This window comes from Petromyzon marinus, chromosome 43 (genome assembly GCF_048934315.1).
Source record: "Petromyzon marinus isolate PM22_M1 ecotype Great Lakes invasive population chromosome 43, UKy_Petmar_22M1.pri1.0, whole genome shotgun sequence".
NCBI lineage: Eukaryota > Metazoa > Chordata > Hyperoartia > Petromyzontiformes > Petromyzontidae > Petromyzon > Petromyzon marinus.
The window spans coordinates 15,926,674-15,954,419 of record NC_133709.1 but is presented as its reverse complement, the minus strand read 5'-3'; the positions used below and the strand labels follow the sequence as shown (position 1 = coordinate 15,954,419).

At 47.5% G+C, this 27,746-nt stretch overlaps 1 protein-coding gene across 3 annotated transcripts; it reads right to left on the bottom strand.

Moving 5' to 3' along the window:
• Positions 1-967: 967 nt before the first annotated feature.
• LOC116957805 (zinc finger and BTB domain-containing protein 8A-like) lies at positions 968-27,144 on the bottom strand. 3 transcript variants are annotated; one of them, XM_032980180.2, is made up of 9 exons: positions 26,883-27,144; positions 23,968-24,238; positions 21,412-21,672; positions 19,362-19,617; positions 16,359-16,475; positions 14,344-14,700; positions 13,722-13,882; positions 13,529-13,630; positions 968-7,813 (listed from the first exon to the last, which is right to left on the bottom strand). In XM_032980180.2, exons 2-9 carry the CDS (start codon positions 24,082-24,084, stop codon positions 7,334-7,336), a joined length of 1,851 nt encoding a protein of 616 aa, XP_032836071.1. In that variant the 5' UTR covers positions 24,085-24,238; positions 26,883-27,144; the 3' UTR covers positions 968-7,333. The 3 variants fall into 3 exon arrangements, with proteins under 3 accessions (XP_032836071.1, XP_032836072.1, XP_032836073.1); XM_032980181.2 differs by having other exon boundaries at positions 14,344-14,649; XM_032980182.2 differs by lacking the exon at positions 13,529-13,630 and having other exon boundaries at positions 26,883-27,143.
• Between the last annotated feature and the right edge of the window lie 602 nt (positions 27,145-27,746).

The window sequence follows — 27,746 nt, the reverse complement described above, 5'->3', positions numbered from 1 at the left end:
ACGATTACTCCACAATGCAGCCGGTTTTTATTGTTACGTGTTGAACTTCTTTCGCACCATATATGGCTAATCAGAGGTGCGGGGAAAGGACAACGAAACACAAAAAGCAGTTCTAAAGAAATTAGGTATGTCCGAAGGGGTAGTTGATTATTGGTATCCATGTTTGAATTAGTATATTAATTTATCATTAGTGGGGTGTTGTGGGTGTATACTCTTTGGTTCTATTCGGTAAAGTCACGTAGGTAAAAAATAAAATAACAAAAATCACGACGTTTCGGCCACAACACAAGTGGCCTTCATCAGGTGAAGGGACCGTGCTGTCATGAGGACAGCGTTGGAGTGAAAACAGCCAAGCCCAGGTCGCGTCCTTTAAGCTGTGTGGAAGCAAAACGCTTGACAGAGGAATTAGCATAAAAATGAGCACGATGTACGTAGGAGGTGCATGGGCCATGATGGACCAGGGGCGGGTGGGGACCATGACGGACCAGCAGCGGGGCGAGGGGGGAAGTAGAGTGAGTGGAGTGAGTGAGTGGAGTGGAGTGAGTGGAGTGGAGTGAGTGGAGTGAGTGAAGTGAGTGGAGTGAGTGGAATGAGTGAGCTGGTCCGTCATGGTCCACACCCGCCCCTGGTCCATCATGGCCCATGCACCTCCTACGTACATCGTGCTCATTTTTATGCTAATTCCTTTGTCAAGCGTTTTGTTTCCTCCCACACAGCTTAAAGGAGGCGACCTGGGCTTGGCTGTTTTCACTCCAACGCTGTCCTCATGACAGCACGGCCCCTTCACCTGATGAAGGCCACTTGTGTTGTGGCCGAAACGTCGTGATTTTTGTTATTTTATTTTTTACCTACGTGACTTTACCGAATAGAACCAAAGAGTATGGATCCTTGCAGTCACGAAAGCTTAAAATCTAGAATTGTCGTGGGTGTAATGAGGGGAGAGGAATTGAGGCCGTGCAGCTGCACAATCATTCATCGGTGGTTTTAATTCATATTTTGAATTCAATCACAAAGAAAGAGAAATAATAAACGAGTCGGCCAATTCATCTTTCATGCTCCTGCGAAATTAAGATTTTTTTTTTACAATTTTTACCATTCGACAATTCCCCCCGAAACATCGCATTAATTTGAGAATGATTCGCGGCAAACGGTGACTCTGGTACAAAAAAAAACTCACACGACGCCATCAAAACCCACACGCCCAACGAAAACCAAAACCTCAAAATAAAAAATAAACATCTCAGAGTTTCATTCATTCGTTTAAAAAAAACACTCCCCGAACAGCTGTTACCTGTCAGACTACAATAAAAGACTTGGATAACAAACTAAAGTTTAAATAGATTATCCTGTACACTGCGAGCTCATTCGCTCAAGAGAGCGTCGTTGGGGATGGCTGGCAGGGCGGGGGGGCCTCACTTATTGAGGGGCCCAGCCTCAAGTTTATTTGAGGCAACATCTTTCGGAACCAGGTTGCTTGAGCAACGGAAGAGTTTCTCAAAATCAGGTGGCCAGTTCAAATCCTGGGTGAGGGTGGACTCAACCCCGTTACATCCCTCTTCAAAGTCGACACGTTGATTACCACGTTGTGGGTTGTCACCGGTAGTTGTTCTATGTTGACTCGCACCTAACATTGGAATGTGGAATTTCCACCAATGGCTTTGGGCTGTAAATGGGGAGATGAGCACCACCTCAATGTCCATTGAGTAGGAAATCAATGACTTGGGCATTGAGGGTCTAGAATCAGTGCTGGTGAATCACTCCAGTTCACTGTGTACTGCCTCTCTTCATGCGACAAGGCTGCAACACACAATGTTAACTGGACATTGAGTATTTAAGCTGTCCTCGTTATCGCCGAATTTTGTTCCAAACATGTTACTGTGAAATAAGCAATGCCAAAGCTGTAAAACCGATGGTAGTGCATCCATACACCATGGCGTTCAATGCAACAGCGCTCGGTTAATATTGACAGCGCTCCAATTCCAACATACCTCTGTTCATGTCAAAAGAGCTCTATTACATCAAATGCCACACATTTCACAAGAGTTAATCAGTCCGTTTTACAGCAATTAAAATATCGGTGACGTAGGTTTGAGTCCTGGACACGGCTAACATCAGTAGCCACGCTTTTCATGTCCCACTTCACACCGACCCATATTGAATGGTTTGGCGAATCAAGACCAGTCAACCGCCTGCAATTTATATGGCATTGGGGAGACCCTCCATGCAGCAGTGGAAGAGCTGAGGATGTACAGGCAGCCCGAATAATAACAATCCTGTGTGTATGCAGCAAGATGTTATCTAGGTGGTTCACTCGGCCATCATGACAAATAAAAGTGTTGCTTTGCGAGCAGTTGTCCCATGGCCACACTCGCATACGCCACAGGAATGTGGAATTTTTCCACCGCTGGCTGAAGATGAGCACTGCCTCAATGCTCATTTAAGCAGGAAATTACTGTGAATTTTGACTTGACTCTAACATTGTGGATAGGGGTGCATACTTACAATGCACCGAGGGACCAAAATAGTTGGTTGGCTCTGGACACAGCCATAATGACCGACCAAACTGGGCAGTGGCCTGCTGATATTAACTGGACTTGAGATGAATAGTTCATTCAGAATTATCACACACGAGTCGTGGATTACATGCTCTGTATTGAGATATTTATCCAGGCTACACTGCAAAGTCGAAACCGATCCAGTTTGCTTTTGTTGAACCAATGCTACCGAGATGTAGCCAATGTGATGTGCAATACTTTTATAGTTGTTAGGACAACGACGTGAAGGAGATATCGTCCGATTCTTCATCTGTAGATCTATGTTGGTCATTGGCTATAATCTGCGGTAACGCCAAAAATATTGATTGTTAAGTTAGAAATAGTATAATGTATTTTAATGGTATTAATTTGAAGGAAATCCATTCACCAACTTATCTAAATAATAAGCCCAAACTGTTTCGCATTAACCTTCTTCCACCCTTGGCTGGGAATTGCACTGCATATGCAACATCAAACCAACATCAAAACTGACAGAAAAATAAAATTTTCAATGTAGAAAACTGAATTGTGCCGCAACATACTTCAAGGCAAAGCAGTCGGGGGGTTGATCGAGGATCCAGAACTCACTCCAATCACTCGTTCAATCGATGGTGGTCCAGTCGCCTCCTTATCACTCTTCTGCTTCTACCAATCCCATGTTTTTTTTTATGCTTACTGCGAACTTCACATATTGGTTCCTTCTCACCCACGTTGAGAACTCCCACCAGACTTTCGTCTCATCCACAGTGTTCAACTACCTTACTGCAGGTGACGACACTCATTCACCAGCCCACTCACCCACACATCCATTCACCAGCCCACTCACCCACACATCCATTCACCAGCCCACTCACCCACACATCCATTCACCAGCTCACTCACTCAATTCACCACATGCAAGTCACATCACTTTTCTACTTCTTCACTCAGGACTGATCAACATAGGAATTCCCTGCCTTTATTTTCTCAATTCAAAGAAATAACCTTTGCTCAATTCAAGAAACGCGTTAACTCTGGTCTGTTACTGGCCGCTGCACGTTTTGGGGCTTGGGGTCTGTGCTCAGCAATCATTAAAAAAAACACATTGACAAAAACAAAACTTACACAAACGTGGTACCCTTTAACATTTTCTAACACTACCGCAGCAATTTACAAGCCTTTCATCCAACTGGAGATATCAATAATTATTGCTACAAGCATTTTTATATTGGCATTGCCATCAGCCGTGATCAATCCACTGCCTGATGGTCTCCCCAAGATGCCACCATCTGGTCACGATGATCTTATTTAATCGCTCCATCTCGTTGGTCGGACGTAATTACAGATGAATTTCCTTCATTATCCAGCCATTGTCCTTTCTAGCGGTGAAGTGTCCTGCCTAAGCCCATTTACTTTCTTAAGAGTTTGCGGTAAGTATTATCGAGTTTTTGAAAGGAAAAAAACGGGCAATTAACGATTAAAAAAAAGTCGATTCGATCCCAGCGGAATTTTAGAAGTGCACCAATCAGCGGGCACGAACGTACGAACGGCAAGGCGGCCAAAGCCACCGCCGCGTACGCTCTACATTTGCCCTCGTCCTTTCTCAAATTCAAATGGTGCAGCCCGGAAATTTCTCGCCGGCTCATGCCCACTGCTGGTGTGGAAGGGCCTCCAACTAGAGGGAGCTCCAGATGGTGATTGTGGGTGTGCCCACGCTCCGTTCCACCGCACGCGATCTGCCGATTGACTGATGTGCCCATTTATACTGGCAGGTGGACAGAGACGAAGGGGGGGGGGGGGGACACAGGGAGGGTTAAGAAACTTACCGAATGTTTCAACTGCCCCACCAGGAAGTGAACCAGAGACCTATGGATTGCAAGTCCAGTGTGCCAACCATTGTCACGGCAGCTCCCTTCAATTCTCAGTTAAAAATTAAACAATTGTTATGCTTTGTTGCTGACCATCTGTATATGTGCAGAAAACTGGTAACAGTTATTTCACGAGAATAATGATGATGCAAAAAAAATACACTTTTAACAACCCGAGGTCAAATCACCTTCAGTTCCAGGAGCCTGCTTGGGTTTTAGGCAATGGACAGGAAGCAACATTTTGAAAGAATATGTTCAGTACCGATCCAAACACGTGGCCACACATCACAAGTGGTGCCCACCAGCATTGTCAATTGCCTGCATGCAATGTCATCTTTTTATACCGACTCAGAAAGTGTGTTCAATCGTTTCAGATGGAACATAAAAACTTAATGTATGAAATGTGCATTACACCACCAGCCAATTAGCAATGTTGTGGGGTGACCTTGTGATATAATTTCTCAATGTCAAGAGAATTGAGGACGGGCTTGCTAGAGATATATATACTGCTTCCGACAAACATGTGAATACCAGTCATTTTAGGATTATGCATCGATTCGAAATGATTTTGAAATGGTTTTTTCTCAATCTAAACATTCACATGTGATAGATCGTCTCCTCCAGCCACTAGAGGCACTACACTCACAACTATTTAAATAGAAAAATGATCCTGCATTGAATCTGGTGCATCAGTGAGAAGGACATTTGGTAATATTCCAACATTGCGACAATTACTCCAAGTTCAAGGGCATTTCCTCACACTTGATGTTATCTTTGGTAGTCCTATGCAGAGATTCTTCCAAAGGAGCTTGAAATTTCCACCACTGGCTCAGGGGCTGGAGAGCCTCTCAATGCTTACTTGAGTTGCAGTTTGAAGACGTCACTTATCGTACGTAAAATTCAGTTGAGGGGGGCAGTGTTAACAGCTAAAAATGGTCAGGTCATTGTTTGTAACACAGGCAGACCTCGCTTAGCGTGACCTCGTGAGAACGTCCATTCGTGATGACAGAACCTCTGTCCTGGAGAAAGCAAAGATAAAATGAAATAAAATAATCTAAAAGCAGCCCTTGCGAGTGACAACCCACATTCAGCAGCATTGGCCCAAAAAACGACCCGCCCCCCCCAATGTTTGCTCAGCCAATAAGAGCGATGCATGCCTGAGCCAACCAGACCCCACCATCCCCCCCGTGATGTCATTATCATAATTCGTAGCCGTATCCAAATTTTGAAGAAGAAAAAAAAGTTTTTTTTTTTCAGATAGCCAGGTGAGAATTCGCGAGACCAGGATAGAGTCTCTCAGGGCTCTACCTCAAAGAAACCTCACCACAGGAATTTAGACTTGAGGATATCACTCCGATCACGGAGGTCCTGGAGCTCTTCTGTGAGAGTGACGCGGATTGAAAGCGCAGCAGCAGCTCCCAACCTCGTCTCCCATCCACTGCCTTGTAGGGAGTACAGTAGAATGCACTCATCAGTACAGTACATAATACTTTACTGATATAATAAATTATATTCTTTTACGTATGAAATAATCTTTACCATCCGCATTATTATCAGCGCTATTACCGATTACCCCAATTAAGCTCCCATGATATTGCTCGTACGAAAGAATAAATTCTGTCCGGAACGCATCCCCATATGTACAATGGTTAGAATGATCCCCCCCCCACCACCTCCACCCCCGCCTTTAACGCTAATTCTATTAGCGCTAACTTCTCCGGGAACAACGCATCTTGAGTGCGAAGCGAGGTGTGCCTGTACAGTACAATCTCTTAAAAAGGTGTCCGTCAGCCTTCACCATCCATTGCGTACAATTGAAATCACTTCACCAGGAACTCAACCCTAGACACACAAGGAATGAATGGGCGGTACGATTTTTGGTGACGCATTTGTTTTCACTGTCAAAATACCTTTATAGTCTCCTGGAACGTGGTTTCAAGCCACAGTTAATAATGTAGCTCCCTTAACAAGGCAAATTTATTCGACAAGACTACAGGCATGACCCTGGTGGTAGGAGTAGGCTCGTGAATCCTGGGTCTGTACGATATCAGGCATAAGCAAAATAATGGTCGTGAAAGTGTTGCCTCAAAACCAGCGAGCTCCTGGGGATGTTTGTTGTCAAGTATTGAATGAGACATTGGTAAAATTGATAAGTTTTTCCCCTGAGCAACCAAACACCAGTTCGTTCTGCTGCATGCCAGAATAACTGGGTGACCCCCACTTTTTCCTAGCACAGATTAATTTTAATTAAAATGATCAGCACAACAACAACAAAAAAAAAGACAAAATTATTTTTGTATAAAAACTTACGACCGGTAAACCCTTCTCTGCGTACAACACATGAAACAAGGATTTCATCCCAAACGGGGTTGCCACCTTTTCCACTGTAGACTAAATCCGGGGCATACTATTCAGTCAGCCGAAGTCTATCAAAACTGAGCGGTACAATGCTATAAAGTTCAACACAATACCCAATAACGAATCAAATTCCTGCTGCCTGAACACAGATGCCAATTCCTGCAAGTGGCAGCCAGAGTCCCCAGCGAACAAGCACGTCGCGTCGCCGCGCACAATCGGCGTCTAATTGCGGGAGGTGGCGGTGTTCTAGAGGGCTGCGTGGGAGGAGGAGGCAAAGGTGGCTTCTCATCGCGTGCTCCTGGAATGTGTCAGGGGGTTGACCACACGAGCCGACGGGTTTTCCGTTGACGCTGCAGTGAGACGGCAGCATCGGCCGACTATGCTGGTGTCACCAAATCCGTGCGACTCTTGGGTGTGACCATCTCTCTCAAATCCACGTGTCCAACCACACACGGCTCCGAAAAAGAAAGGAGAATAATTCAAAATAATTGAGAAAGGAATGAAGAGGTGGGGGGGGGGGGGGGCGGGGCGGGCACATTCGGGGAGATGGCAGGGGGTGGGAATGAGGGAGGGGGGGGGAGGAAGAGGCTGCTATCAGAAGGCCCCTGCCGGTTTGTCGCAGCTGAGTGGGGGGTCGCCCCCCCTCTGGCTCCAGTCCTCCTCCGAACCCGCATCTGGTTCCATTTTGAAAACAACGCGTTCCAGGCTGGCTCCTCCGTCCGGCACAGCCGCCATGTCTCCGTCTCCATCGCCTTCCCCTTCTTCTCCGGCCCCGCCCCCTCCTCTCCCCGCCACCACCGCCTCCACCGCCGCTGCCATCGCCGCCCGCTTCTCCGCCGCGCTGCCCCCCCCGCCGATGCGGCTGCCCCCCCTGCTTCCACGCCCTCCCCCCCTGCCACGGCCGCCCCCCCGCCCGCCCCCCTCCTTCTTCAGGGGGGGGTCGCGCAGGCCGAGCACGGAGCACTCCTCGCACACGCCGTACCGCCGAGTGCCAAACTCGATGCCCACCGAGTTGGCGAAGACGAAGAGGCGGCGGCAGCGGCGGCACACGAACCGGCGTTCCTTCTGGTGAACCTGCCGCCCCCGCCGGTAACGAGGGTCACATGGTCACATGGTCACACAGCCACAATGCTCTCCCCTGCTCGTTTGCGTGCGTGTGACGTTTGTGTGGGTGTGACGTTGTATGTGTGTGACGTCTGTGTGTGATGTGGTGTGTGACGTGTGTGATGTGGTGTGTGACGTGTGTTTGCGTGTGCGAGGTTGATTTGTCAGTTGTGTGTGTTTTCTGTGTGGTAACTTTACTGCCAATTGTATTTGACGTATATCCTTGTTTCTTTACATAGAGGTCCTATTCCAGTGCAATACCAGTTCAATACTAGAGCAATACCAGTGCAATAACAGAGCAATACTATTTAAATACGACAGCAATGCTAGTGCAATGCCAGTGCAATACTAAAGCAATAACAGTCCAATACTAGAGCAATACTAGAGGAATACTAGCGGAATACTAGAACAATATCAGTGGATACTAGTGCAATACCAGTGCAATACTAGAGCAATACCAGAGCAATACCAGTGCAATACCAGTGCAATACCAGTGCAATACCAGTGCAATACCAGTGCAATACCAGTGCAATACTAGAGCAATACCAGTGCAATACCAGTGCAATACCAGTGCAATACTAGAGCAATACTAGTGCAATACTAGTGCATAAACTAGTGCAATACCAGAGCAATGCTAGTGCAATACTAGAGCAATACCAGAGCAATGCTAGTGCAATACTAGAGCAATACCAGTGCAATACCAGTGCAATACCAGTGCAATACTAGTGCAATACCAGCGCAATACCAGTGCAATACCAGTGCAATACTAGAGCAATACCAGTGCAATACCAGTGCAATACTAGAGCAATACCAGTGCAATACCAGTGCAATACTAGTGCAATACTAGAGCAATACCAGTGCAATAGTAGAGCAATATCAGTGCAATACTAGAGCAATACCAGTGCAATACCAGTGCAATACTAGTGCAATACTAGAGCAATACTAGAGCAATACTAGAGCAATACCAGTGCAATACCAGTGCAATACTAGAGCAATACCAGTGCAATACCAGTGCAATACTAGTGCAATACCAGAGCAATACTAGAGCAATACCAGTGCAATACCAGTGCAATACTAGTGCAATACTAGTGCAATACCAGTGCAATACTGGAGCAATACCAGTGCAATACTAGAGCAATACTAGAGCAATACTAGTGCAATACCAGTGCAATACCAGTGCAATACTAGTGCAATACTAGAGCAATACTAGAGCAATACTAGTGCAATACTAGAGCAATACTAGTGCAATACTAGAGCAATACCAGTGCAATACCAGTGCAATACCAGTGCAATACTAGTGCAATACTAGAGCAATACCAGTGCAATACTAGTGCAATACTAGTGCAATACTAGAGAAATACCAGTGCAATACCAGTGCAATACTAGTGCAATACCAGAGCAATACTAGAGCAATACCAGTGCAATACCAGTGCAATACCAGTGCAATACTAGTGCAATACCAGTGCAATACCAGTGCAATACTAGTGCAATACTAGTGCAATACCAGTGCAATACTGGAGCAATACCAGTGCAATACTAGAGCAATACTAGAGCAATACTAGTGCAATACCAGTGCAATACCAGTGCAATACTAGTGCAATACTAGTGCAATACCAGAGCAGTACTAGTGCAATACTAGAGTAATACTAGAGCAATACCAGAGCAATACTAGTGCAATACCAGTGCAATACCAGTGCAATACTAGTGCAATACCAGTGCAATACTAGTGCAATACTAGTGCAATACCAGTGCAATACTGGAGCAATACCAGTGCAATACTAGTGCAATACTAGTGCAATACTAGTGTAATACTAGTGCAATACTAGAGCAATACTAGTGCAATACTAGAGCAATACTAGAGTAATACTAGTGCAATACTAGAGCAATACCAGTGCAATACTAGAGCAATACTAGAGCAATACTAGTGCAATACTAGTGCAATACTAGTGCAATACAGGTGCAATACCAGATCAATACTAGTGCAATACTAGAGCAATACTAGTGCAATACTAGTGCAATACCAGTGCAATACCAGATCAATACTAGTGCAATACTAGAGCAATACTAGTGCAATACCAGAGCAATACTAGAGCAATACTAGAGCAATACTGATGCAATACTAGTGCAATACTAGTGCAATACCAGTGCAATACTAGTGCAATACCAGAGCAATACCAGTGCAATATTAGTGCAATACCAGTGCAATACTAGAGCAATACCAGTGCAATACTAGAGCAATACGAGAGCAATACTAGAGCAATACTAGAGCAATACGAGAGCAATACTAGAGCAATACTAGTGCAATACTAGTGCAATACCAGTGCAATACTAGTGCAATACCAGAGCAATACCAGTGCAATACCAGAGCAATACCAGTGCAATACTAGAGCAATACTAGTGCAATACTAGAGTAATACTAGTGCAATACTAGTGCAATACCAGAGCAATACTAGAGCAATACCAGTGCAATACCAGAGCAATACTAGTGCAATACTAGAGCAATACCAGTGCAATACCAGAGCAATACCAGTGCAATACTAGTGCAATACTAGAGCAATACTAGTGCAATACCAGTGCAATACTAGTGCAATACTAGAGCAATACTAGTGCAATACTAGTGCAATACCAGTGCAATACTAGTGCAATATTAGAGCAATACCAGTGCAATAGCAGTGCAATACTAGAGCAATACTAGCGGAATACCAGTGCAATACCAGTGCAATACTAGTGCAATACTAGAGCAAATCTAGGGCAATAGCAGAGCAATACTAGACAAGGCTGAGGTAGGCAATGGATTCATCTTTCACGTCGCACCCCCTGGGGAAGCTAATAATCCAGCCGGCGGCGATCAAATTCCACAAAATCCAACTCCACGAATATCGCTCTCGAACGCACACGAGAAATAATGAAATAGCACAAAGCTCGGTAACTACCAGCACAATACCTGAGCAATACTCATGCACTATGGTTGCAATAATCACCCTAAACCCACACTGATGTTTCTAGAACTGGTTTTTAAAATGTCACTTAAACGTAATTGGTCGGAGCCGACTTTTGTTGCTTTACTCAATTCTGTATTTTTGCTTCCTTGCGGTACTTTGTGTAATCATGTTGTGCTTTTTGTTACTTTGGGTGACTCTGCTCGCTCTTGCAAATGAGACCATCCTGATGGGGTTTTGTTAAGTTTTGAATTCATTTTAGTTTGAATAAATGGCTTCGTAGTTAAGTCAACTGCATGCAATGTGTTCACGTCAAATAGACAGCATCAATTCAAAAATAGTTTCATTCATTTGAATTGATAGTTTTGCATCAAACTAGGATGCATATTGATCAAGCTACTTGTGTTAAGCCAACGATTTGGAAATCATGCACTTATGGTATGTGGACAAAATAAGTAATTATATGTTTCTATATATTGTCTACTTATTTATTTGACAATTGTAATGTATCATTATTCGTGAAGATGTTATTCGTGTATCTCAGTGCCGACACGTTCTGGCTTTGACATTTTAAAAAATGTAATTTTTTTGGCAATTTCAGGGATTTTTTTGAGAAAATTACTTATGGTGTTATTTATTCAGTCCGAAAGTTTAAATGTGACATTTATTTAGATTTTGCCGCTTAAAACGTAGCCGAAAAAATGTGCATCCTCCAGCGCCACCTAGCGCACAAGAGGTGGCCGTGCGGTCTGTAGCTACATCTGGCTCCATGTAGCCGTCTCTATAGCTCCATGTAGCCGTCTCTCTCTATAGCTCCATGTAGCCCCGTCTCTCTCTACAGCTCCGTGTAGCCCCGTCTCTCTCTATAGCTCCATGTAGCCCCGTCTCTCTCTCTATAGCTCCATGTAGCCCCGTCTCTCTCTACAGCTCCATGTAGCCCCGTCTCTCTCTACAGCTCCATGTAGCCCTGTCTCTCTCTATAGCTCCATGTAGCCCCGTCTCTCTCTATAGCTCCATGTAGCCCCATCTCTCTCTCTATAGCTCCATGTAGCCCCGTCTCTCTCTATAGCTCCATGGAGCCCCGTCTCTCTCTATAGCTCCATGTAGCCCCGTCTCTCTCTCTATAGCTCCATGTAGCCCCGTCTCTCTCTATAGCTCCATGGAGCCCCGTCTCTCTCTACAGCTCCATGTAGCCCCGTCTTTCTCTATAGCTCCATGTAGCCCCGTCTCTCTCTATAGCTCCATGTAGCCCCGTCTCTCTCTCTATAGCTCCATGTAGCCCCGTCTCTCTCTATAGCTCCATGGAGCCCCGTCTCTCTCTCTCTATAGCTCCATGGAGCCGTCTCTCTCTCTCTATAGCTCCATGGAGCCCCGTCTCTCTCTCTATAGCTCCATGTAGCCCCGTCTCTCTCTCTATAGCTCCATGTAGCCCAGTCTCTCTATATAGCTCCATGTAGCCCCGTCTCTCTCTATAGCTCCATGTAGCCCCGTCTTTCTCTATAGCTCCATGGAGCCCCGTCTCTCTCTATAGCTCCATGTAGCCGTCTCTCTCTGTAGCTTCATGTAGCCCCGTCTCTCTCTATAGCTCCATGTAGCCCCGTCTCTCTCTACAGCTCCATGGCGCCCCGTCTCTCTCTATAGCTCCATGTAGCCGTCTCTCTCTGTAGCTTCATGTAGCCCCGTCTCTCTCTATAGCTCCATGTAGCCCCGTCTCTCTCTATAGCTCCATGTAGCCCCGTCTCTCTCTCTATAGCTCCATGTAGCCCCATCTCTCTCTATAGCTCCATGTAGCCCCATCTCTCTCTATAGCTCCATGTAGCCCCGTCTCTCTCTCTATAGCTCCATGTAGCCCCGTCTCTCTCTATAGCTCCATGGAGCCCCGTCTCTCTCTATAACGCCATGTAGCCCCGTCTCTCTCTATAGCTCCATGTAGCCCCGTCTCTCTCTATAGCTCCATGTAGCCCCGTCTCTCTCTATAGCTCCATGTAGCCCCGTCTCTCTCTCTATAGCTCCATGTAGCCCCGTCTTTCTCTATAGCTCCATGGAGCCCCGTCTCTCTATAGCTCCAAGTAGCCGTCTCTCTCTATAGCTCCATGTAGCCCCGTCTCTCTCTATAGCTCCATGTAGCCCCGTCTCTCTCTATAGCTCCATGTAGCCCCGTCTTTCTCTATAGCTCCATGTAGCCCCATCTCTCTCTATAGCTCCATGTAGCCCCGTCTCTCTCTCTCTATAGCTCCATGTAGCCCCATCTCTCTCTCTATAGCTACTTGTAGCTGTCTCGATATAGCTTGTTTTTTGGACAGTATGAACACACCTCAATGGTACTTGTAGCTGTCTCGATATAGCTTGTTTTTTGGACAGTATGAACACACCTCAATGGTAAGTACAGTGAAGCATAACACTACATAAAAAAGCTGATTGCAAAATAAACTATTATGATCTTGTACCTGGACGTGAACCTTTGCATGCCCCTGTGTGTGCATGAATTATCACGCATGCCTGCGAGTGTGCGTGTGAACCTGCATGTGTAAATGACCTCGCAATTGTGTGCCTGCTTGCACGAGTGTAAACTGTGTGCGTGCGAATGATTCATGCATACTTGTCTGTGTGTGTACCCATGCCCACGTGCTTATGTACCTGCATGTGCACCCGTGCTTGCATGTACCTGCGTATACCAGCATGCTTGTGTGTATGCACCTGTGAGCGCGCGTGTGTGTGTGTGTGTGTGCCCGTGCACTGCGTGTACCTGCGTATGCCGCTGCAGGTGCTCTCTGCGGATGAACCGTTTCCCGCAAGCCTCGCAACCGAAGGGCCGCTCGCCGGTGTGCGTGCGTGTACCTGCGTGTACCTGCATATGCGTATGTGTAAGCGTATCTGTGCGCGCGTGCGTGCACCTATGCGTGCGTGTGTGCGCGCGTGAGCCCGCGCCTTGCGTGTACCTGCGTGTGCCGCTGCAGGTGCTCCCTGCGGATGAAGCGCTTGCCGCAAGCGTCGCAGCCGAAGGGCCGCTCGCCCGTGTGTGTGCGGATGTGCCGCACGAGCTTGTACTTGCGCATCGCGGCGAAGTTGCAGTAGTTGCATTGCAGCAGCCGCCGCTTGCCTGTGGGGGACGGAGAGGAGAGCATTTCAAATCCCCTCCAAACGGTCTCCGTTTCAAGCTGCAATGGCGTCCTTACCTCTTACATCTTAGAAAGTGCTGTTTGTTGCCAGTCACTTGGCATTTTGGGCATTTAGATTTCCCTCCCATCACCTATTTTCCTAGGCTCTACTCATAGCTGTGGCTCAATCCAAGAAACCTGTTAACTATTATCTGGTACCGCTTTGACAATGCTGTTTTGTTGCCGGCCAAAATGAAAAAAAGAAATAAAATCTGACCCACACATTGTCTGGCGAGACTATGGCTGTGCCGGCAGCCCTACCCCCACCCCGTACCGAACATCCTGCCGGTGCCGCCCCCCTCTCCGGCGGCGGTTAGGTTCTCCGTCAGGATGGTGTAGGTGAAGCAGCCGGGGCTGCCACCGGCGTGTCCGGCGTGGGCCCCGGCGCCGTCTCCCTCCTCACCGTCCTCTCCCCCGTCCTCCTCCTCCTCGTCTCCAACTCCTCCGTCGAGCGGCACCGCGATGCCGGAGGCGTCCATGCCGTCCACGTCGCCGTAGCCGTGGAGCGGGGGCGCTCCGTCGTCGTAGTCCGGGGCTGCCGCTCCGTCGTCGTAGTCCGGCGCCGAGCCGTCGTAGTCCACCGTGGGGTCCTCGTAGTCTGGGGCGGCTTCCTCCTCGCCGTAGTCCTGCGTGGCGTCGCCGTAGCCCGGTGCCGCGTCGTCATAGCCTGGCGTGCAGCCCCCGTAGCCGGCGCCCGAGTCGTGGTAGCCTGAGGAAGGTCCATCGTCATAGCCGCCACCGGGGCTACCAAACTCGGCCCCTAAGGGCGGAAACGCACCGGAGGTCGGGGGGTTAGGCGCCACCTCCCAAAGATTTGAGGTCTTCTCTTCCCCTTGGTCGCCAACACTCGTGGAGACCACTCGAATGCCCGTGTCGGCAACAGGACCTCCATCAGCCTGCCTAATCATGAACGGCACCGTGCACCTGCCGTGTTGTATTCCCGAACCAACAAGTTGGTTACCCCGTTTGTTGCCATTACATTTCTAGCATTGGTCGCAGACACCTGTACACAATTGCCAGCAATTTATGCTCAAGATGCTTAGCTTTCAGCTTTACGATCCACACAGTGACGCAAAATAAAACACCTTCCCATATCCGTCTCTCCACGTAAAAGATAAATGTATTACTTTACACATCCCATTGGCCACGCGACCTTCTGGGAATGTACACATTCAACAGAATTGGTTTAAAGCAAGCATATCTCTCGACTGGTTTTGACATCAGCAGTCAGGCTTCCATACACAATGCCCATGAACTACCAGATTTTTAGAGGCAAGGACCCTCTCTGTCAGGGTGAATGGATCACAAAGCTTCATAAAACTCTACCTGTGGGCATTGAGGTCGCTACACCTGGCTGGCCAGGGTATGGCAGTACATAAAGCGATGAATTTGCCTCTGTTCGAGGATTGTCACTCCCCTCGCAAGCATTGGTTTTCCTCTGGGAATTCCTGTTGCTTCCCACGTGTGTAAATACTCAAGGGAGTTGGCCGAACACCTCAAAAGTAGCGCTAACAGAGCTTTGACAACTGTCGGTGCCGCTTGTGGGTACCTTCCTGCTTGTGTTCCTTGCGTCTCTGTGCAGTTTCAACTCTTCAGCGTTTTCAGATGCCGTTTTCATGAATTAGGCTCAGTTTCAGTTTCATTCATTTGGTATAGCCCTGTGAGCCATTCGGCTCCTGAATCGGGTGCAACCGCAAGGCTATATCGAAGCACAGTTGATAATCAATTATCCGGTGTAGGATTATCCGGCTTCCAACATTATTCTGCAGTCCCGGGCCGATCTGGCAAAACCGCTTTAAAGGCTTTACCAGTCCGGCCATCGGCACCACGTGCGTGACAAAAAAGTAGCCACGCTTGATTTCAGTGTCAAATATTATGCACAGTGCATTATACACTACGTAAAATAACTTTCAAAAATGTGAGAAGGCTGCAGGTATATACAATTTTCATGACTGATAACGACAGTCGTAAAAACAAAAAATATACAGTGTGATCCGGCGAAAAACGCATATTCGGCGTTGGCATCAATCCGGTGATCGCTAAACACATCGTTGTTGAAACAAGAGCGTCGTACGTACATTACCTCATGCTGAGTCTTCGAGATTGGAGTGATAAGTACACTACAGTAAATTCAATAACTTTTTACGGGAGGATATTTTGCCTATTTTGTATGTTTTATTTATGAGACTTTCATATCGGAAACTAAATTTTAAACACTAAAACAACATTTACGCAACATATAAAAACAATGTTATGCAAGAATGTGCAAAAATAATCTATTTTTAATAATGATGTGATTATCCAGCGTTTTTGAAAATTTAGCACCCCCTTCCCCCCGAAGCTCCGGGATAATCAATGATCCACTGCATAACATTATTCCTTTATCATTAGATATGACATCACGCCCTCGCTCCTTACCAGGGTAGAAATCGATCGTGTTTCCAGACGCGTCAATGATCCTGTCCTGTTCGCTGTCCAGCAGCCCGTCCCTATCCTGAGGTTCCATCTTCACGCGGTTGGGATCATATGCCACTGCTGAGGAGACACATACACGGGTGGTCACACAAAACAAAGATCCCCCGAACACAAGACAAAAGGATGGTGTGGCCAGAGCAACACCCGACTGCCTCTGTCTCCCCAGCGGTGATGTTTACACACCGCACCAGGTACCCATTTAAGGCCGAGTCGACCTAGCAAGAGGCCCAGATACAGTTTAGAAGACCTGAAGACATTAGAAGCACCTCTGTCCCATACTACAACAAACTGTGACCCCAATCTTCTTCATAAGCAATCCACTCGCACAGGGATCACCAAAAGTTTATTTCCGTGGCAGCGGTCCGAGGCGAAAACCGACACATACTTTGGCATCAAGCACGACACGAGTCTGGCTTTCCAAGAACGTCCCAAGAAGGATGAGCGACCAGATTAACTAATACTATTTTTATTCTTTGGGTCTTTCGGTAAGGCCACGTAGATAGAAAAATAATAAATCAAAATATATCACGATGTTTCGATCGCAACACAAGCATCAGGTGAAAAAATATAATGTATATTTTACTGCCTCAGCAGCTCTCCCGCTATCTTTTTTTCACCTGATGACGATTTGCTTGTGTTGCGATCGAAACGTCGTGCTATTTTTATTTTTTTAAATTATTTTTCTATCTACGTGGCTTTACCGAAAGACCCAAAAAGTATGAATTCCTGCAGTCACGAAAGCTTTCAGTCGAGATTTAACACTATTTTTTTTTATTCTACCAGGTAAGGCCCACCGTGCTGTGAACCTCTTTTTCAGGAAAGACCTTGGCCACAAGTGAGAGCTCAACGAGGTGGCTTATCATCGTGTGGACATTTATAGCAGCCAACGACCCTAAGCGTCATACTCAAATTGTAAAAACTCTTTGGTTCTTTCGGCAAAGTCACGTAGGTATAAAATACAATAAATCACGACGTTTCGGGCGCAACACAAGCTTGTGAAAGCTTGCGAAACGTCGTATGGATTCCTGCAGTCACGAAAGCTTCAAATCAAGATCAAATTGTAAATGTTGTGGGTTTGCTCTCCAACACACTGGTGTGCTGAAGTTGTAACTAATTGGCACGTTTTGTTAATTGGCTGTGTGCAGAGTGGAGGTGGCTTTATGACACATTATAGACACATTTACACGTATGCAATCTAACACAAAACACTTGATTATGAACTCAAGACTACATAGCGCAGTTGATGGCAATCAATCTGATATCATTTTGGCGTTTCACAACAATCTGTTTTTGTCTCTCACAGTATGCGTTTTCTTAATTTTTTACATTATTTGCCATAATGTCAGTCTGTTTACATACTAGCTCAATCACCTCTCCTTGGACACTTGTCCATTCACTCATGAGCGCTCACTAAAGCCCACACGCAGCCTTTTATTCCCGCTGACTACATCCACCAGGTTGGAGAATGGCGTATTAAACTAAAACTAAACTATTCTTTATTTTACCAGGTAAAGCCTACTGAGCTATACAGCTCTTTTTCAGAAGCGACTGGTCACAGATGCTAGAACAACCAAGTGGCTAATCACGTGGAAATGTATACCAACAGCCAAATAAGATTCTAAACGTGGAGGGGAGAAATCGGAGAAAAATCCACACAACCAGGGGGAGAACATGCAAACTCCAAATGTACAGGGCGTCAGGGTTGGGATTGAACCCACGACCTCCTGCATATCAGGCGAGGTAGTTACCATCTCGCCACCGTGGCACGAGCATCATCCACATGTGCAGTGCTACATGCTAGTCCTACAGACGGTGGCGATGCTCTCCCTCGTATACTCCGCAGCTGAATATTATGGCGGCAACACGGAATCGCGGTGCACGTACAAAATCCTGGACGTGAAACTGAACGCCGAAATGCATACCGTCACCGGAGCACTGAGATCTGCGCCAAAATCGCAGCTCCCAGTGCTGTCGGGCACTACACCAAGCAGCAAGGACGCAAATCATGACAGGGCCAAGTCAACCCCCGTCCCTCCCATACTCGCCTGATATCCGACAACCCTTTCAGGTTAGCGACTCAAGATGCCGGGTATGGCCAACAACCTTCACACTGATGGCAAACAGAATGGAGGGAGGGACGTACAAGTGACCAACAGAGACCTCATTGGCGACTCAACTAAACCCCTTATAGGCTTCCCGCTACCCCGCATATTGTGGACCACAGTGGAAAAATTGCTGATTTGCTCACCTTCCACAAAAGTGGATGGAAAAAGACAGTTACACGGGGGGGGGGGGCAACCGTGGAGTGGAAATAAGCAACAGAGCACATGGTCACCTGGCTGAGTGGCCATCAAGACAAGTGAAATGGGATGGCACCGAAGCAATCCACCAACTCACAAAGCTGAGCTGTTCTAGTCACGCCCTCTCCTCGCTCCCATCATAATATCTCAACGTAATCAATACAGTGCCTTAACCACGGCGGCACTTTACAGAGAATTCAGAATGGTCCAAATGTGTGAATGTAATGGTGGAGAAGAGGTAAATAAAATAAATGGGGAAGCAATGGGCGAATCTGTGACACGTAAATTGATGACAGTACATGATGAATGGATGCAATGAATGGGGAATGAGTGATAGCCAAACAATGAGATGATAAGAATATGAAGAAGGAACAGTGGCGGTGGTGGTTATGAACAGGAGATTAAGGGGTCGTGGGGTGAGCTCAGGAAAATAAGTGAGTTTTGAGTGAGGAGCGGAAACTAGTGAGCGAAGGCGACTGCTTAATGTGGAGGGGAAGATTTTCCAGTGAGCGGGCCGAGAAGAGACAAAGAGTGAACGCGTGGATTGAGCGCATCTTCGTCAGAGTCGTCGGCGGGCATGTTCGGCGATGCTCATGCCGTCTCGCCCCTCCCTCTCTCGCCCTAAGGTTCCCCCCCCCCCCCGTACCGTGCTCGCTCTCGTCGTTGTCGGAGGAGTGGGCGGGCGTATGCTTGGTGACGCGCACGCTGTGCCGTGACTTGCGTGGCCGCCCCCTGCCCTTCCGCACGGGCGGGGCGGGCGCCGGCTCGGGCCCCACGGCTTCGGCGTCGCCCTCGGCGCCAGCACCGCCATCGGCACTGACCCCCTCGGGCAGCTCGGCATTCGGCAACACCGGGGCAACGACCGACAGTCCAAGGGGCTGCTCCGTCGGCACGCTGCCGTCCTGAGAGACGAAAACAATAGAGAGCAGCGGAGAACAATCGGACAAAATACATTGGGGTAAAGTGAGTGGGTAAGCTGCATGTGGGTGGGTGAGTGGGCGAGTGTGCGACTGGGTTAGTTCTGCAAGTTTGGTGGTTAAAAACAACATGGACGAAACAAACACAGTCAGTCAGATAAACAGATTCCTCAACATTGGTGAATGAATCAACGAGCACAGTTCACGGGTAAAGTAACCATGGTACAGTCGTAGAGTGATAGAAAAATATGGAGTTGTAATGGTAAAGAGACTGCCAGATGGACAGTGCGTGCGGGTTGGGAGCGATGAGGCTAAAGTCTTGATGGTGGTAGATGTTGGGTGATTAGTATGTTGGGTGGTTGTGGATTTTGGGCGAATAGTAAAACATGAATAAGCATTAGTACAATTTGAATAAGAGCAGCAATACATTAATAAGCAGACATATGCCTGCTTCCCATTATTCAGCAGCATTCGTTTAACACTTGCAAACTCTGAACCAGTTTTTACATGAGTTTTGATATTCAACGTCTCATCAACAAGTCGGGTTTATCGACACAATGTTGGTGAACTGCAAGCTAGCTGTGTGTGTACGTGTGTGTGTGTGTGTGAGCTCATTACTGGTTCAACCATGTAAGGAACTACTTTTGCGTATTTAGTTTGTTGTTCTTACCTCGCACCTCCGATTAGCACGGTTGGCTACGTACGGTGCGAAAGAAGTTCAACATACACACATGTACTCTGATGATCTGGTGGTTGCTGCTCATTCTAAGAGTAGGAGATTCTGCTGCTGAACCTGGAGTGTACTACTAAGAGGTGGAGCTTTACCATCAGCCCCGCCAAAACTAAGCACCTGCCTGGGTATTTTGGATCCTCCAATACTCCACCCCTCAACTCCCCATGAATGATGGGGCAGTTAAATTTTGATTTAAAGATTTCGTGACTGCAGTAATTCATATTCTTAGCTCTTTCGGTAAAGTCACGTTGAAGGGAAACAAGAAAATAATGAAATATATTGTTTTTATATATATTATTATTTTATTGTTTCCCTTCAACGTGACTTTACCGAAAGAGCTAAGAATATAAAAAGATGGGGCAGTTGTCGAAAGAGTAGATAACTTTATGTACCTGGGTAGTGTGCTCATGACCAACTCCGGTTTGGCAGCAGAGATTTCACTCTGAATCAGCCAAGCGGCATTGTCTGCGTATCACTGCGTGGAGGCTACCTGGTCTATCGCCTACACAAAACTCTGGGTCTTCTTGGCAATAGTCATGCCCTTATGCCTTCTCTTTGCTTGTGAAAACGTGGACCCTCTAATGAATCATCTGCGCCAGTTTGAAACTTTCAGGCTGGCCTGCCTATGATCCATCCTGAGTTTAACCAGTCTGGATTGTGTGAGCAGCTCACAAATTCTTAAAAGATCTGGATACATTCCCATCAGTGAGCTCCTCCAGTGGGCAAGGTTGCGTTGGCTGGGTCATGTAGCACGCATGCCCAGCCACTGCATGCCCAACGAGTTTCTCTTTTGCAGGATAGAGGGGGTTAAACTCTAGCTCGAGAAGAGGTTGGCTAGTGTGGTGGAGGCTATACAGGGGGGCGTGGTATACCAGTGTATGCGTGAATGCCTATTTGTGTGTGGGTGTAATTGAGTGTACGTGTGTGCATGTATGTACGCCCACGACTACATACGCATGTGCATATCCGTGCATGAAAATAAAAATGCACGCACATGCTTGCGTACCTGTGTACCTACGCGTCTGTGTATACCGGTGCGCGCGTACCTTGAAGGAGGTGCGGATGTAGTGGTCGCACAGACGCACTAGCTCGGTCATCTGCAGGTAGCTGGCGGCCGACATCACCTCGATCATGTTGCGCGAGGAGAGTATGACACGCCCCGAGTACATGTAGTCAAGGATGGCAGCGAACCCAGCAGCCGTCACGATGTCCAGGTGGATGACCACAACCTGGCCAGGGCGCTCTGCCTGGCCCCGCAGGAGGGCACGCACGTGCGGACTCGCCGCAAACAGCACGTTGCGGTGGGCCTGTCAAACCGGGACAGAGAGAGATGTCATCTGGGATTTGTTTCTGTTTTATTTTGCTTTACTTCAAGCCGAACAGCAACAAGCAGTACTCACAGGGTTGCTGGGGTTAGAGGGAGATGGGTAGGTCCATGGGAGTGTAATTTTGTGATGTTGAGTTACCTCCGTATCGTTCTTGGACGAGATGAAGCAGTCAGTGTGTTAGAGACAAGAGTCCTCAACTTGGGTGGAGGAATGGAGAAATAAGTGTTCATGGGAACAGTAATAATTGTAGTAGCGATAAAAGTCATAAGGAAGTAAATAACGGCGGGTGAGCAAGGGACACCAGTGGCTGGAGTGAATCAGTGAATCATCAATCGATCCAACTGCTTAACATTAATTATTTTAACTATTCTGCATCTTACCACGTAAGACCCACTAAGCTATATAGCTCTTTTTTCAGAAGTGACCTGGCCACAAATGAAAGCTCAACGAAGTGGCTTATTACGCGGAAATTTACAGAACCGGAGGAGCCCGGAGGAGAAATCCATGCGACCACGGGGAGAACACGCAAACTCCAAATATACAGGTGTCGGGATCGAACCCACGATCTCCTGTATACCAGGCAAGGTAGATAACATCTCGCCACTGTGGAGGCCACATGCAGGGAAGTAGGAACTGGGTGCTCCACGCCAGATATCACAACAGTATTCCATCTAGATTTGAAGTTTTCGCGACTGCAGGGATCCATACTCTTTGGTTCTTTCGGTAAAGTCACGTAGGTATAAAGTCACGTAGGTATAATTAATTTTCTTTTATACCTACATGACTTTACCGAAAGAACCAAAGAGAACAGTATTCCAGCTTTGGACAAATGTGTGCTTTGTATGGCAACAGTAATAATTGTTTGGAATTACAGGCGGCTTGGGAAAGAATGGAAAACCAAGCTTTGATGTGTCCTTAGAGAGATTAGTAATTGTAATCAATTGACAGGTGAGAAAAGATTGTTGTGCCAATTAGATGAATGGTGTTGCTACGGATAAGAATAGCATCTTTAAATGCGATGGGAGGAACTGTGGAATAGCCAGCCTTGCATAATTATCATTGAGGAACTGTGGTGTTGGTGGCCTTATGTAATAATATCATTGACTGAGTTTTTATGGCTGAATGAGACCAGGTTTTTGCAACCCCAATCAAGTACAGGAATCCCTCGCTATAGGTATCCTCAGTATGCGTTGTTTTGCATATACACTGCTGATCAATCAGGGAACATATGTCCTTATAAGTGTAATGTTCCGCATATGCTTCGTTTAAAACAAGTGTGCAACAAAAAATATTTTACTTTAGCAGCGCACATGGTGAACACGGATTCTTTTACGATGTAACACAGGACCGCGCGCACGTAGTGTGGACTGTCGAAAATCCCTCCGCCACGTGCTCTGCCTCTGTCTCCCAGCCTGCCATTTTGTGTGGTCGTTGCGTACATTAGGTAGAAACATAGCGTGAGGTTTAGGTAGAAATATAGCGTGAGGTTTAAAAAAAAAAGTACAAAGGGCTGAGTAAGATGGTTTCCAAAATGCGCAGTCAATGGCGATCGTGCCACTGGCAATAAAACGCAAAGGAGAAGCAGCCAAATGAGAAGCAGAAGTATTAATTGAGAGGTTAAATTAGACGTTTTAAAGTATTTTGGAGCAGGTGAAATGGGCAGTCTATATTTCCAGAATACTTCGGCTACCCACGACCTCGATGAGAACTATTGGGAGCTAATACAGAAAAAAATCTAGAATGTGCTCAAAATCTGGCACCTTTAACTGCCACTAAACTAACTCGTATAGCAGTTGTGGAATTCTAGAAAGCGTGTCACGACTTTTAAGTGTCTGGATTGAAGATCAAAATCGGCATAGCTCTTCAAACATCTCTAGTAGGTTTGATCAAATTATGCATATTTAATTATTAGTTAAAATGTATGTTAACTTATTACTATTATATTACTATTATGATACTCATTACTCATTGGTTTTTCGGTAAAGTCACGTAATTCTTTATTACTATTATGATTTTTTTCTATACTTCATGAAATGTAGTCACGCATTTTTTTCTCTCCAGATACACCAGCTCGGGACGCAACCCCCAGATTTTACATAGGATCTATGGCGTATTAGAAATCGCATCAAGCAATTTCGAGTCAAGTAGCATATCCCATGAACGCTTCCCTTACGTATAAGTGGGAGATTCCTGTGTTGTACCGTTGAGAAAAGTGCATCGACAGGGTGGGTTTGGCGAGCGCGGTGTCGTGAGTGTGGCAAGCAATGGTCTCACCTTGAAGGTACTGCCTTGAACAACGACATGGCAATCACAGTGCGTGCCGTTCTTGCGTTGCAGGTTCAGCTCGCTGGCTAGCGCTCGCAGGTAGCATAATTCGGGCTCCTCAGCCATTTCAATCCCACACGCGAGCAACTTTCACAACACCCCGACACCTGCTGTAATGTACAGGTGTGTCCTGTGATGTTCCAGTATCTTGCGATGTCCCAGAATCTCATCACCTCCTGTTGCAGATCATCTTGCACACCCTCCACCACCAACTGGAGGACTGCAGACATTTTGGAAACAGCATTTACATTGGTTTCAACCACAGTATAAACACAGCATAACCACAAATAATTATTCAAAAAGCAATCAGGTTAATTTACTGTATAGTACACAATTAGAACTGATTGCAGGTCTGTGGCATGCTTTATTTTTACAAAGTTGCTGAGCACAGGCCCAAAGGTCCAAAATACCAAGTGGCCAGCAACCAACATCACTACCTAACTTGCGACAGGCAAGTTACCACGTTCCCTGAATTGAGCAAAATTATTCTAAGAGTTTGGTAAAATAAAACACATTGAGGGAATTCCAACGTGAAGACGTGTGACAAGTGTTGTGACCTGCAGTGCGGTGTTTGAGTGGGGATGTGAGTGGGATGAATGGGTGAGAGTCGGTGAGTGCGAGGAATCAATGAGTGAAGTTCACAGACCGGTAACCATGGTAAGTAGCGATAGAATGACGGGCACATGGGCAGCGTGGGTAGGTTGTGAGTTGAGAGGCGAAATAATTGATTGATGGTGCATGTTGGCTAATAAGTAACACGATTAATTAACTTCATTATGCTTTTTCTCATATCCGTCCCTCTACGTAAAAACATATTTTTTACATATTCCATTAGCCGCACAGCCTTTAAGGAGTGTTTTTCAACGGTTTTATTTAACTTGACTCCTGTTTGTCCTGGTCAAATCTTGTAATCAAAAGTTAGTCTACTTCCTGTTGTCCAAATCAATTCGAAATTTTGCACACGTACTCAGATCCGGTGACAATGCATGCCTGCATCAAAAGCGGCATCGATTCATCAATTAACTGGCTCCTTTCGAGCAAGTACAATTTTAGTATGGACGCCTTATTAATCGTATATTTTCGTGCGGGTCAAAAACGCCGCGGTCCCTCAACCGTGGAATCGCCTCGCACAAAAAAAAAGCCAGGCGCCGCGTGTCTCAGGCGCGCCTGCTCCGTGTGAACGAGTGGAGTACATTGAAGATGCATTTATAAAATAACAAATTTTTTCAAGTAAGCGTTTGATGCCGGGAGCAGGCGCCGCCGCCATCATTGACGTACTTCCCGAGGGTGAATTAAACGAAGTTGTGAATACAACCGTTGAGAGAAATAAAAAAATAAAACTTCCTTTTCAACGGTTTTATTTTTCCCAACGAAAATTGATGAGTGCAGATTCTGGATGGCCTTGACGTTATTATTCAGTGTCTCAGCGGCAGGACCACGACGACTACTTGAGCCAATGTTGGCACACTGCCATATATTTCCATAGTAGATGTTTGGTTTTTTTTGGGGGGGGAGGGGTGGGGGTTTAATCGCGTAAATTAAAATGTGTCGTTCAACGCGCCACCACCCGACACAGCCAATTAGCCACGTAAACAATTCGTCAGTTCAGCACACCGGTGTGTTGGGAGAGTAAACCAAAGCACATTTACAATTCGAGTAGTACGCTTCGTCGCCAATTACAACTAGCCTCGTCAGAATAATATTGATCGCCAAAGCCTACATAAACTGCCTGATATGTATCCGCAAGGCCCCTCTACGTTAGTAAAATGTGTTAATGGTGAGTGGGTGAGTGGGGGTGTACGTGTAGGGGAGCTGTGGTGTCGCGGTTCGAGCGCTGCGCCACGAACCCGGCAATCCTAGTTCGAGTCCCACTCACGGTCTATACCAGTGACGATTACCTGCACCGGTTCCTGGGCCTCCCCTAGGTCGACTCAGCCTCAAATGAGTGTTTAAACATCGCCACTATGGAGACAAAGGCGGCCGGGCGTGATGCGAGCCGCACACCCATTCGCGTGCCGCGTTGGGACTTCACAGGTGCTCGCTAACAGCACTTGTCCCCGACAGTCTGTTAAAAGGCTACATGGCGGATCTTTTGTGTATAAGTGGCTCACAACAACTTATGTTTCACTCAGGCTCACACTCAGCCTTACACAAAGTATACCAACGAGCAGGCTTGCGTCCACACACACACACAGGCCTCATCCCACTCAACACACAAACTCGCGCAGTATCATCTCACTTCGCATCACACCACGCGGCTTCAACTCCCATACTCAAGTCTCTCGGGGCCGTCCCAGCGGCGTGGTGGTGGTGGTGGTGGGGGGGGGGGAGGCGACCCCCATGTGCGAGGAGGAGTCGAGTCGGCTACGGAGGAGGGTGCGATGCCGAGAAGTCAGGGGGAGGGAGGGGGGCGCTCACACCCCCCCCCCCCTTCAACCCACCTCCTCCTCTCACTCCCCTCACTCACTCGGGGGGTGATTCTGGGGGGGGGGGCGGTGCTCTCTCCCTCACTCGCCCGGGGAGGGAGGAGGGGGCTGCTGCTGCTGCTGCGAGAGGAGGGGGGGGGGGGGTGCGGGAGTCGCGCCCTCGGCCACGTCAGCGCCAGGAATGCGGGGGAGGGTCCCCCCCCCACCACCACCCACCGCACCCCCCTACCCACCACCCGTAGCCGCCACTACCCGCGGCCATTACGGGGCCACGCGGGCCCTCGCCCGACTACCAACCAACCCCCCCGCCGCCGCCGCCTGAGTCTCACTCGCACCACCCCCCCCCCTTCTCGCTTCTCACTCGCACGCGCCCCTCTCTCGTCTCCCGTAACCGCCGCTGCACCCCCAACACCGACCGCCATCGGTGGCCTCACTCACCGCGTGTTCCCCCTCGGCAGCTGGTTGTGGGGGGGGGGTGGGGTGGGGGGCCCGTGGCAAATGAGGGCTGATGAGGGCGGCAGGAGGAGGCGTTGATGAGGGGGAGTCGACGAGGAGCAGCCGAGAGCCGGCAGGAGTCCAGGGGAGCGCGGGGAGTCCGAGGCGCGCCGTCTCCCTCTCTCGTCACCTTCGCGCCGCGCTCCCCCCGCGCCACTTCCAACACGGACTCTGCTCACTTCCGGCTCCGACCGGAAGTTGGACGGCGGGAGGGCGGGCCGGGTGGGTGGAGAGGACGCGCGCGACGTCATCGCGTATTGCTTTGCGACGCGATGACGTCGTCGCGTACGAGGACCCCGCGAGACGTCCGTGTGGATGGCGGCGGCGGGAGGGGGGGGTCGCAAGGTGTTGGTGACGTCATCGCGTAGGACGTCCGGGGGGTGGGGGAGGGGACGCCAGGTGGGCACGTACGTCATCGCCCATTAGACTCTGTATTGATCCTGGAGGGAATCCGATGAGCAATGAAGCTCTTTTCATGTATGTCGAGGAGGGGCGGGTAAGAAAGTTGCAACAACAAACAATATTTAACAACAACAACAAAACGAGCGCAGTGCAAAATAGATAAAAATATAAGCAAGTCACTGAATAAAAATACATGCAAATAATGTACAGTGTATTTAAGTCCGATTTTTTTTTAAACACTAAATGCAGTTTCATTTTTTCAGTTTTAATTTATTTTGGTATAGCCCTGTGAGAGCCATACGGCTCTTGAATCGGGTGCAACCGCAACAATAAAAACATCTTAAAGTGACTATGTGACTGCGCAAACAGAAAATCCATGAAAAAACCCAGCAAAAATATTCCTGA

Excerpts from the sequence above, each read along its gene's own strand:
- LOC116957805 (XM_032980180.2), bottom strand. The coding sequence starts at position 24,084 with ATGGCTGAGGAGCCCGAATTATGCTACCTGCGAGCGCTAGCCAGCGAG. Across the intron at positions 21,673-23,967 it reads TTCAAGGCAGTACCTTCAAG|GCCCACCGCAACGTGCTGTT; the intron begins GTGAGACCATTG and ends CCGGTTTGACAG. Across the intron at positions 13,631-13,721 it reads ACCTGCAGCGGCACACGCAG|GTACACGCAGGTACACGCAC; the intron begins GTACACGCAAGG and ends ACGCATATGCAG.